Source organism: Juglans regia, chromosome 9, assembly GCF_001411555.2.
Source record: "Juglans regia cultivar Chandler chromosome 9, Walnut 2.0, whole genome shotgun sequence".
Lineage (NCBI taxonomy): Eukaryota > Viridiplantae > Streptophyta > Magnoliopsida > Fagales > Juglandaceae > Juglans > Juglans regia.
Window position 1 is genome coordinate 7,123,379 of NC_049909.1, and position 12,057 is coordinate 7,135,435.

Below are 12,057 nucleotides of genomic sequence, written 5' to 3' on the forward strand. Positions count from 1 at the left end.
TTCAACTGATTTGGTTTCAGCGCATACCAAAAAAAGAAGTAACTTGATTAAGTCCGAATTCTCACTTTCCCCAACCAACTCAAGACTTTATACCTTGGATGTTTTCCACAAACCTTAAGTTTCCCTACAACAATATTCAAAATTTAAACAAGAAAACATAATGGTGAGAATCCCCAAGCCCGTAAACCAATATCCAAAGAAATGTAAACTCACTCTACTCGAACAAAGGATATTTTCAGTGCAAATTAAAAATTAAAGGGTGTTAAAAATTATTATAGTCATTCAATCTGAAGCCAATCAATTAGCATACATCTAGTGACCTCCCAACTATTAAAGCCAAAACAAAAAGACACAAACTAAAAAATTTCTTCCCATTTTCATAGCAACCAAAAACAGGGCAAAGTTCTATCTCACAAGCTAATCCGTAAAAATCCAATTCGAGAAGCAGCAAAGAACTTTGCCTAGTTAAGAAGGACATATTACCTGATTCAGAGACTATTTTTTGACAAAACATTCCACGAATTACCTAAATTCAAAACCTAACTTTTGAAAACTCTTAAATCAGAGAGAGAGAGAGAGAGAGAGAGAGAGAGACCAATGGATGCAGCTGTGTTCGCAGGGAAGAGCCGCAACGAAGGCATGCGGAGAAGATTAGGGCTTGGACCAAAAAATGGGGGTTAAACGAAAAATGGAAGCTTTTAGGTGGAAGAGAGAAGAAAATTGATACCTGAAGAGAAGCCACGCGGAGCAGAGGAGGGACGCGAAGAAGAGAGAAGGCACGCACGCGGAGGGGAAAAAACCAGAGAAGAGAGAGGGCACGAAGAGGAAGAGGAAGAGAGATGGCACGAAGACTGTGCCCTTCGTTCAAAACTGTGCGTTTTGTCAAAAAATTTTATTTATCTTCAGATCCCGCCCAAACTTCAGCTCCTTCACATAAAATCAAAAACGGTTCGTTTCATTAAATTGATCCATGTCAGCACATGGGTGCACTTCGGTACGCAATTTCGCTTGACTTTAGAGTTTTCAAAAAAAAAAACACACACATCTAGAATAATTTTCTTATTTTTTTAAAGAAAAAGACATGTCATGAAAAAATTTAATGAAATAAAATCTTTATTTTATTTTATTAAAATATTTTTCATTCATTCTATTTTTTTTTTCTTCTTCTAAAGTAAGAGAAACCTGGATATATTTGACTTTTTGTTCAATATGTTTTATTGTTGTGTGGATAATACAATAAAATTTTTAAACAATAAAAAAAAAATTTATGATCATTTGCCAGCTTGTATTATACTAAAATAAATATGTAAATTTTTCTAAATAAATTGTGGTAATTTTAATTCCATGACCAGATCTATTTATTTTCATTTTTAATTTTGAAATCTCCCAAAACTTTTTTCATATCATTTTTTCATTTTCATATTAATAAAAAGGTAATTACAGTTTAAAATATTATTACATTGACATCCAAGAAAAATAAATACTTACTGTAATAACAAATCCAAAACACTGAGAACATTCATTCTTTGTCTAAGAAAAAGAAATAAACCTAAAAATCTTGAAAAAAATAATTATGATTTGTTTCCATCATAATTTATAAAAGATCTCGACTTATATGCTTTATTTTAAAACAAAAGGAAGAATGTTCTCGATGTTTATAAATTTATTACCACAATAAATATTTTATCTTCTAAGAATAATATAATAATATTTTTAAACTATCAAAACCCTTAAAGTTTTATGAAAAAGAAACTTATCATAAATTGTTAATTGTTATTCTTAAAAAAATAGCAAATTTTTCTAAATAAATTGCCGTAATTTTACTTATATAGTCAGTTATATTTATTTACATTTTTAATTTGACATTTTGTAATTTTTTAATAAAAAGGTAGTTACTGTTTAAGAGATTATTACATTCATATCCAACAAAAATAAATACTTAAACTAACTACAAATCTAAAATGCTGAAAACATTCCTCCGTTATTTAGAAAATAAAAAATAAATCAAAAAATCTTGAATAAAATAATTATGATTTTTTTTCATCGTAATTTATAAAATGTTTTTAATTTATATGCTTTAATTTTAAAAAATGGAAGAATGTCCTCGATGTTTATAAATCTGCCATTTTATTTTCTTAGAAATAATGTAATAATATTTCTAAACTATAAGACCTTTAACTTTTTATGAAAGGAAAATGTGTTTAGGAAAATATAAACAGAATCTAAAAGTTGACAAGAACTTGAGCACCAACAACTTGTGTTGTATTAATCAAAACAAAAATTAATCTTATTACCTATGTTGTATTAATTATAACGGAAATTAATCTTATTTTCAAAGTCGTGTAAGTTCATTCATGCATATTTAATTTTTGCCACAAACAAAATAGCAAATTGTGCAACACAACCAATAATCATGCACTTTAAAGCAGAAAAAATTTTGAATGTATATTAAACTTTCAATATCATATAAATTCCAAATAAAAAATTGCATATTAATACTAAACCAAAAAAAATAAATCAAATATTTACATATCTGAAATTTTCCAAAAAAAAAAAAAAAAATTGCATAACATAAAATAAGACCTCACAAAATGATTCTTAAGAACGAATGAACGATTACAGGGAGGACAAAAAGATGTTAATAAATAAAAAGATCAAAAAAAAAAAAAAAAGCCTTAAAACTAAACAGCCCAAAATTCTAATTCTTTCATATTTTACATAACAATACAAAATTTTGATACTTTCATGTTCACATAACAGCATCTGATAGTTAATAAATAAAAAATTAAAAGAAAACAAAGAACATAAATGAAGAGGATTTTCGTCAAATGATGGAATAAGAACAACTTCTTCTTTCATTTGAAGATTATCACTGCAGACAATTACATTAAAAAACTTCATCATCTCATGAAAACTCTTATCATCTAAATTCATTTTCTTTTATAACAAACAGAATAACAAATTTTATCTTTTATTCGATTGCAAAAATATATCACACAACAACTATAACATACAAACCAAAGCATACACTACACACCATCCAACTCATCAAACTGTTAATCCCCAATAGAAAGAACATAAATAAAGAAGATTTTCATCAGATGATGAAATAACACCTTAACAATTTCCTCTTTCATTTGAAGATCATTATTACAGACAATTATGGTAAAAAATTTCATCATTTTTTATAAAACACTCATCATCTAAATTCTTTTCTGTTGGAGCAACCAAAATGACAGGTCAAGATATAAAAACTTTAAATTGCTAAATATACCTAAAAAAATACTGTAGTATAAGAGATGGAAAAACAGAACAACTACAAATGACACAACAAATAAAAAACTTTAAAAAGAATGACATAAAAAATCACAATAAAAAAAAAAACCGACATCATGTAACCAATATAATAATAACGAGCAATGAAATGCAAAAAAGATTCCCGTGTCTCAAACATGACGCTGTCATCAGAGTTACCTGCAACAAGTGAAGTGCATCAAAACACTCACTTAAACCAGCCTTAAAAAAAACGATCTGTAGGATCAAAGCACCCACTTAAACTTATTAAAAAATAAAAAATAAAAAATTAGATTTTTGATCATGCATCACCACATCATCACTTAAAAAAAAAAATAGCTTTAAATCTTGAAACAAAACTAAGTGGAATTTTCATTCACGGTATAGCAAACGAAAAGAATTCATATATTTCTTCCACAAACAAACAAATATTATCCATTAAATGATAAAAGATCATAGTCTTTTAAAGTAAAAACAAAAAAAATCATATTTTTCATCAAAATTCTCAAAAAAACAATAGGGCCACAAACATGGAACGGCCGGATAGAAATCCATTTGCCTCTTTTCAGAAGAACGAAGTGCATCATCGACAAAGGGAAAAGAACAAAAAAATAAATAAAAAAATGCAAGTATTAAAGCAACATAAAAAATGTCGTCCAAAAAAAAACACCACAAAAACCAAATCTAATAAAATCTTCAAACACGGCAAATAGAATGCAAATCACAATAACACTAAATAAAAGTATTCTGTAGTTGCAAGGAACCATTCGCATCGAATGGCAGCAAAACCACACCCAAACCCCGATTGCCTTATGCAGAAAGTTCCAAGTGAGGATTACCCTGCCATATCGATGGGGTCCCATTAAAGCAAAACTTACTGCCCCTCTAAAAAGACCAAACTCCTACATAAACGGAAAAATACAACACTGCATTGTACCTTAAAAAATTAACTTTACACAACTCAAACTCCACAAAACAGATTTAAAAAAATTTGATCTATACCCACAACATATACAAAAAACACATCTGAAAAAATCACAGAATAAAAAAAAAAAAAATTGTTTACAAGAAGAAAGACAACAAAAAATTACAGAATAAAAAAAAACAACACTGCAACAAAAATATAAAAACGAAAAAAAAACACATCATGTAACCAATATAATAATAATGAGCAATGAAATACAAAAAAAGTTCCCTTGCCTCAAACATGACAATGTCATCAGAGCTGACTGCAACAAGTGAGGCATATCAAAACTTTCACTATATCTGGCCTTTGATTTTAATCCAAAGTATAACTTGATTGATTTAACCAACTACAGATACCAAATTATTTTAATTATTTATATTCTTCAATTGGAATTACAGTAATATGATGTATTATTTTTCATTTTCACTTGGTTTGGCCTAAAAATTCCTAACTGAACTACCAATATTTATGTTCTATTTTAAAACTATCCACGATTGAGTATATCCGCACGATAAAGGAATTGTTTTCTTGAATAATTTAAAATATATTTGCCAACAGTTTTTTTTAAGGCAATAAAAGAAAGAAACATCCGTAAAAAGGCATTTTCCTGTTAATCGTTGTCAGCCAAGAAAATAGTAAAAAACAAAAACAAAAAAACAATATTTTCTTCAACCAAGTCCAAAGCCACTTTTTAATATCATTTCAATTTTCAAGTAAGACACAATGTGAAAAAAAGAAATCAGCTTTAAAGCTTAAAACAAAACTAAGTGGAATAATCTTTCATGGCATAGCAAAGGAAAATAATCCATATATTTCTTCCAAAACCAAACTTCCCCCAAAAATTTCAGTCCACAAAGATCACACAGCCGAAGAAAGATCCATACACTTCTTTGCGCAAAAACAAAGTGCATCATTGACTACGAGAAAAGAACAAAAAAAAAAAAAAAACGACTCCAAAATGAATCAAAGTTAAAAAGAAATTCTTTCAAAGAATTAAACCAATCAAGTGCATAAATTCAAAGAGAAACAAAAACCAACAATAGAATTAAAATTTATAAAAGTATTTTTGTTAACAAATAAAAATATAGAATATGTCTTTTCTGGTCCATAGTTAACAATTATATTTTCTTTAGTAACTACAGAAAAATATATTTATAGTATATGTTAACATCCAACAATGGCTTTTTCTGTTGCGTTATTCCCATCCTCTGTAAATCTTCCAAAAATGAAGAAGTTAAAAAATGTATGAAACAAAAAACTAAACACATAAACTAATAATACCCAAATCCACAACACACACAACCCAAATTTCTTCAAAGAACTAAACAATCAAGTGCATAAATTCAAAGAGGGAAAAAAAAGTATGAACTGTTGAATAAAAAAATAAATGAAGTAGAATTTAAAAAATGCATGAAAGGAAAAACTAAACCCTAAACTAAAAGACCAAAATACCCTCAAAGACCAAAATACTCCTAGTTAAACAGACAAAAAGGCTAAAACAGAAAGAAAAAAAAGGAGAAAACACACAAAAAAGGACAATAACACGGAGAACGACAAAAATCATTGTTCATGACTATCCACACTTATTATATATAGTATAGATATAGATAAATTAATAATCACATGTTATGACGAAATAGTTGAGAAAAACAAACCTTAAAGTAAAACTTCAATGTGAATGCTATTGTTAGAAACCCTCTACAAAAAAAACAAACAAAAAGTTAATGTCACACAATGGATATATTCACAATAAAAAATAATAAAATAATGCAAACAAATTACAAAAGTTTGTAAAAGGGGATACCAACATGAAATAAAGTCTAAAACCAGTTAGTCATCATAACATCAAATGAAAAAGACAACAATTTAATAAAACAAAAATAAACAATCAAAAATACAAAAAAGCCACAAATGGTAAAGTAAATAATCTATGTCATTGTCTGCTCAAGGCTTCATGACCCAACAATACTTACAAAAGAATTCTCATTGAAAATTAAAATTAAAAGAAACTAAGAAAATTACGATCTTGGAGGAAAATATTTGTCTAAAGATAAATCCAACGCTGCAAAAAACCACAACATGCAAGGAGAACAAATCTAAATCCATTTATTAAACTGGACTTGCAGTTTAATAAAGATTATAAAATCAGTTATATATAAGAAATCCAAAAAATCAGCTATAAAATCAGTTCTAAAAATCAGTAATATACAAAAATCCATTTATTAAAATCAGTTATATACTATATATTAATTTTATAAATGCAGTCATAAAATCATAACAAAAAATCACTAAAGATTTATACAAAAATGAAAAAATCTACAAACACAATCCTCAAACTAAATAGCCCAAGAAATTTACATGTAGTGCAGAAAATTAATAACATACATGTAGTGCAGAAAAAGCAAAAAAAACCACAACATGTAAGCAAATAACATACAAAAGGAAAACAAATAACTGAACATAAATTGACTTCCACCTAACTACACAACCAAAAAAAATCACCGACGCACAACATGCAAATCTACAGGAAAAAAAAACCCCATCAAACATAAAAAAAATATATATATTTTTTTAAAGACATTTAAATAACAAAAACAAAGAATAGAAAATAACTCACAACATGCAAATCTATGGGGGAAAAAATCAACAAAGACAAACCCAATGCTGCAAATAACAAATATGAAGAGAGAAAACCTAAACTTAGAGAACTCACAACACGCAAATCCACATAAAAAAAAATTTAAAAAAAAAAGAAACTCCATCAAACAACCAAAAAAACTGAAGACAAACCATGAACAAAGAGAAAAAAAAATAACTCACAACATGCAAATTTATGGAAATAAAAAAAAAAAATCAACGAAGACAAACCCAATGCTACAAATAACAAACCTGAAGAGAGAAAATCCAAAATAGAGAACTCACAATATGCAAATACACAAAAAAAGATAAAAAAAAAAAAAACCATCAAACAACCCAAAAATTATATCTTTTAAAAAAATGAAATGGGAAGCAAAAAAACCGAGTTCAAACAACATGCAAACCCACAGGACAACTCAAGACATGCAAATCCGAAGGAAAAAAAATCAAACAACCAAAAAAACTACATCTCTTAAAAAATCTGTAAATAAAAAAATGACAAAAACAACCATCAATCAAATGAAAAACACGAAAAAATAATCAACAACCAACATAAAAAAAAACCTAACAAACCCACAGAAAAATATATTTTTTCACAAAAAATACAAAAACCCACAACATGCAAGCCCGCAACATGCAAATCTGAAGAAAAAGTTAATTTTTTTGCAAAAAATACAAAAAACCCCGCAACATCCAAACCCACAACATGCAAATGTGAAAAGAAAACTTTGTTTCTTCTCAAACGAACAACACCCCAACATGCAAACCCATGTAAAATCCCCAAACGAACGGCACTCCAAAAAAAACCAACAAACCATTGTAAAATCCCCAAACCAATAGCACCGAAAATGAAAAAAAAAATCACAAAAAACAAACTAGATAGAGAAGCTAGAGAGGGAGAGCGTCGCTTTCGGAGATAAAAACCAGAGAGAGAAGCTGTGAGAAGACAACGTAGATGCAGAGAGAGAGAAAGAAGAGAGAGCGTCGCTTTCAGAAAAGAGAGAAGAGAGAGCTTTCGGGAAGGGAAAAAAGGTAGAGAGAGAGAGTTAAAACCGAAGAATAAAGATAGAGAGAGAAGGTTTTAAGTTAAAACCGAGGCATATATATGGAAGGGAAGAAGCAAAAGACCAAAATACCCTAGTTAAACGGACAAAAACACAAAAACAGAAGGACGAAAAGAAGAAAACATAAAAAACGAACAACAACACGGAGAATGACAAAAATCACTGTTCATGACTATCCACACTTATTATATATAGTATATATATATATATATACATACACACTTTATATCAATTAACATTTAACACCTTCCAGGACCAAAGAGTTTAAACAATGTATTGCAACTAAATTTCTTTATGGATGACACATTCCTATAAAACTCAAATGTTTGTCCATATATTTGAATTAATTTTTATTTTATTTTATTTAACTTAACATACTACTGTTTATGTGTCATATGCCTTCTAGCACCAAGCAAATTTGAGTTTAACACCTGGCTTGTTGGAAGCAAAATGTCTGCCAGATGCTTCCAAGCAACATGTCATCATGAAGCCAACAAGATCAGAAGATATACCTACTATTTGAATTATTATCAATAGCACACTGACCTAAACCATTGATCAATTAACATAAAATTATCCTAAAACCATAAAGAAGATTATATAATTAATGAAAACATATATAATTAGAATGGATACACAAGCCATTGTTTCTATCTCTCTGAAGGGTGTGTATAGGGTTCTTAATCACTTTAAGAAAAGGTTAAGCAAATGATAATCAATATACACTTGCACAATTGTTAATGCCTGAATAAAATTTACTTAAGTAGTCATCAGGACCTAAAACATTTAGCAGGACTTCAGATTATTCACCTGTGCCTCCTCTACATGATGCCAACTTTTGGAAAGGTCGTCTCATGGTAACTAAAGCATATAGGAAAAGTAAAGAAGCAATTATAGGAATGGAAAAGAAAAGAAAAAAAGGGAAAAAGAAAAGAGAAATGCTACTCCCACGCTCCTCCCTCCCGCTCCTTCCTCCCGCTTGACGTGGAATGCCCACATGGCTTGATTTTTAAATAATAAAAAAATAAAATTGAATCCCATTGTCCGCAGGCCAAATCCATAGATTTTTCTTCGAATCCCATCATCTGCAAGCCAAACCCATCGATTTTTCTTCGAATCCCATCATCCGCAAGCCAAACCGCACGTATTTGTCAGAAACTTTTTATTTTCCTAGGAAACTATTATAGGAACCGTTTGTTTGTTAACATGAAGCTGACTTAAAAAAATCAATACTTTTTTATTTTGTCTCTTAGCCTCTAAAGAGATTTCTTTTTTCTTTATTAATTGAAGTGTTTGGGATTGGGTGGGTCTTACGGTTCATACATTCTCATCAATACGTGTTGCGTCTCCGTGTTAACTTTCTTGTAAATATATAAAGTTCTTGAATTTGCTTTTTCGTCTGGCTGTTGTTGCTTCATGTTGATGTCGGATATGCATTTGCCTTTGGTAGTATGCTCATTTTGACATTTTCGTTGGTAAGTCTTTCACATTCTCTTATCTACTAAAATCCATGTTTTCTGTTTGGATGCGAGAAAACTAAGATCATGAGCGTAACAAAAGAAAAAGAAGTGAATGTTTGTATTGTTTTCTCATAAAACCCAGGATTCTTACTTAATCTTGAAATTTAAGAGTGGAAGTTTCCTTTCTTCAAAGACATTTTATTGGATCAAGTTTTTTGTGATTTTTTTTTCTTAAATTGAGAACTTCATTTACAAGGGATACTAGAGGCTGACGTCGCTGGGAAATTGACATGAGAAGAATGCAATTAAAAGTGACATTTTTGTTGATGCTGATTGTAGGGAAAGAAATGAGATATGAAAAGTCTCATTTATGTTTTTGTTCATTCCTCTTTTTTTTACGTCAAGTAGGAGGGACGAGTGGGAGGGCCGAGTGGGAGGGCCGAGCAGTGACTATAGAAGGACTCGAAAGAAAACCAAACCTCCGGACCACCTTCTAAGAAAGTATCTATGACTCTAAATAAACACCCAATATTTCCCCCAAAAAAGTAGGGCAGAGGTTATCCACAAGCTGGAATCCCATCTCCTTGGAAACGAAGACCATAAATTCCATCCAGAAATGACTCCACACAGCGGAAACGTAATACCTCAACCGGACAACTCAGCATCCCATCACAGCGCAATTATACACAAAACTGCAGGAGCGCTTTGTGGCTAGCAGGTCCCATTGCGGTGGGCCTTGATCGGGGACCCAAAAATTAAGCTCAATGATCTCTCCGCCCAACCTAGGCCCAATACAAATTACCTGATCTCCACAAGCCCTAAATGCTAATCCCCAACCATTCATCGAAACTGCCCGCTCAGGTAATCTCCCAATTGTAAACCAGAAGTTCCTCTCTTTGTCATATCTTCTCACCTCCTTTTGTGCATAATCTGCTGCATACAGAACATTATTTACAACAGCAAGAAGAGGAGGTGCCTCAGTCAGCCCCGCCCCATCATTCCGTCCAGGGAACATGTTAGGTATCACAGTCCATACCCTTGTCTTCATATCATAAACCTCACCGCACGTAAGCAATTCTGAGTTGCCCTCTCCAATCCCACCCATAATATAAAATTTCCCGTCCATGAAAACGGCCGAGCCCTTTTTTCTCGTTTTATTCATGCTTGGAAGAGTCTCCCAAGTTCCTGTTTCTGAATTATAAAGCTCAGCAGAATTTAGGATATTGGCATTTGGATCACAACCACCAGCTAAAATTGCAATTTCCCCAAGACTGGCAGAACCGAACAAGCACCTGGGTGTATTCATGCTCATACCGGATGACCATGTGTTTGTCAAAATGCTATATCTACGAATAACAAGGGATGTTATTTCCTTTCCAAAAACAAGAAGTTCGGTACCAACGGCCAACGACTCCTTGTCTGAGCACATGAAGCATTCATTTGAAGGCATTCTAGGTAAATGCATCCAACGGCGATGACTTGGATCAAATGCTTCCCATTCAAGAAGGCCGCAAGAGAGGTAAACCCAATGCTCTACAATACCCATTTCCCTCCTTAGTCTATATAGCTCCCCACTCCGAATTAGAGACCGGAAGTTCTGATTCAGTGAGGAGATTGAGCCATAATCAGACCTAGAACAGTGAAGAAGACAATTAATCGAGATGTCCCGACCAAGTTGGTGGATAAGAGAACTTGAATCTGACCCATTCCCTGTGGAATTTTGGTCATCTGGTTGGTCAGTTTGGAAAACGTGCTTGCTGTTTGAGAGCTCAATCACACAAAGAGCATTATAAATCCATGTGCTGTCTTGCTCACACGAGCTTGGCAAGTCCCTCTGCATGAGATAGGATGGACCCTTCAACATGTTGCCGAAAAAATCCAATTCGATCAAGAAAGCCTTCTTTCTTACCATAAAAAAAATAAAAATAAAAAAGTCAGAAAAGCAGTAAATAAAAGTGGAAATTCACAACCAAAACACACATCCACTAGATATGTTATTTTTGAAGTAAATCAAGAAACCGTGTATACTCAACAATAAAACCAGCAAATATGCAACCAAACTAAACAACTAACACAAACACTTGTGTGATTTTAATCACTCCGACATCCAATTAAACAAGAAAAAAAGGAGCATGCACACGAATCCTTGAACCCAATCAATCTAAATTTGGCACCATAAAAACAACATGCATAAACTGTATTTTGTTTTGGAAACACATCTACGGCATTCGAAGTGTAATAAACGTCTATCACAATCAAAACAATCAGAATATAAGGTAAACCACAGGCTATAACATAGCCATAGAATAATCCAGCCTCTAAAATGAGAATAACCCATGTCAGATCTCAGGCAAATACAAACAGAGAAACAAAAAACAAAGAGGCAAAAAAAAAAAAAAAAGAAGAAGAAAAACAAATTGAGAACCAATCACATACCAGACTGTACTGAAAACGCTGCATACAAATTTACCAAATCTGTACGCATGATGTTTGAACCTCCAACAGTCAAACTCAAAAAACTAAATCCATTTCGAATTTCTAATTACCGATAACCCATAATTTCCTTTCCCTTTTGTTCACCTGTGATTGCATAAATGATAAACATATACCCGAGAAAGCTTAGAACTCTAATATC

General features: G+C 31.3%; 1 protein-coding gene across 5 annotated transcripts in view; it reads right to left on the bottom strand.

Annotated features, from left to right (window-relative positions):
* Positions 1-9,752: 9,752 nt before the first annotated feature.
* Positions 9,753-12,057, bottom strand: part of LOC109001242 (F-box/kelch-repeat protein At1g74510-like) — a 945,981-nt gene continuing 943,676 nt past the window's right edge. For 2 of the 5 annotated variants that reach the window (XM_035693918.1, XM_018978441.2), the window contains exon 2: positions 9,754-11,326. In XM_035693918.1, coding sequence (XP_035549811.1) covers positions 10,081-11,286 — 1,206 coding nt within the window. In that variant the 5' untranslated portion in view covers positions 11,287-11,326 and the 3' untranslated portion in view covers positions 9,754-10,080. Of the gene's footprint in view, positions 11,327-11,858; positions 12,003-12,057 lie in introns of all 5 variants that reach the window. The other 3 variants (XM_035693917.1, XM_018978442.2, XM_035693916.1) reach the window with 2 other exon arrangements.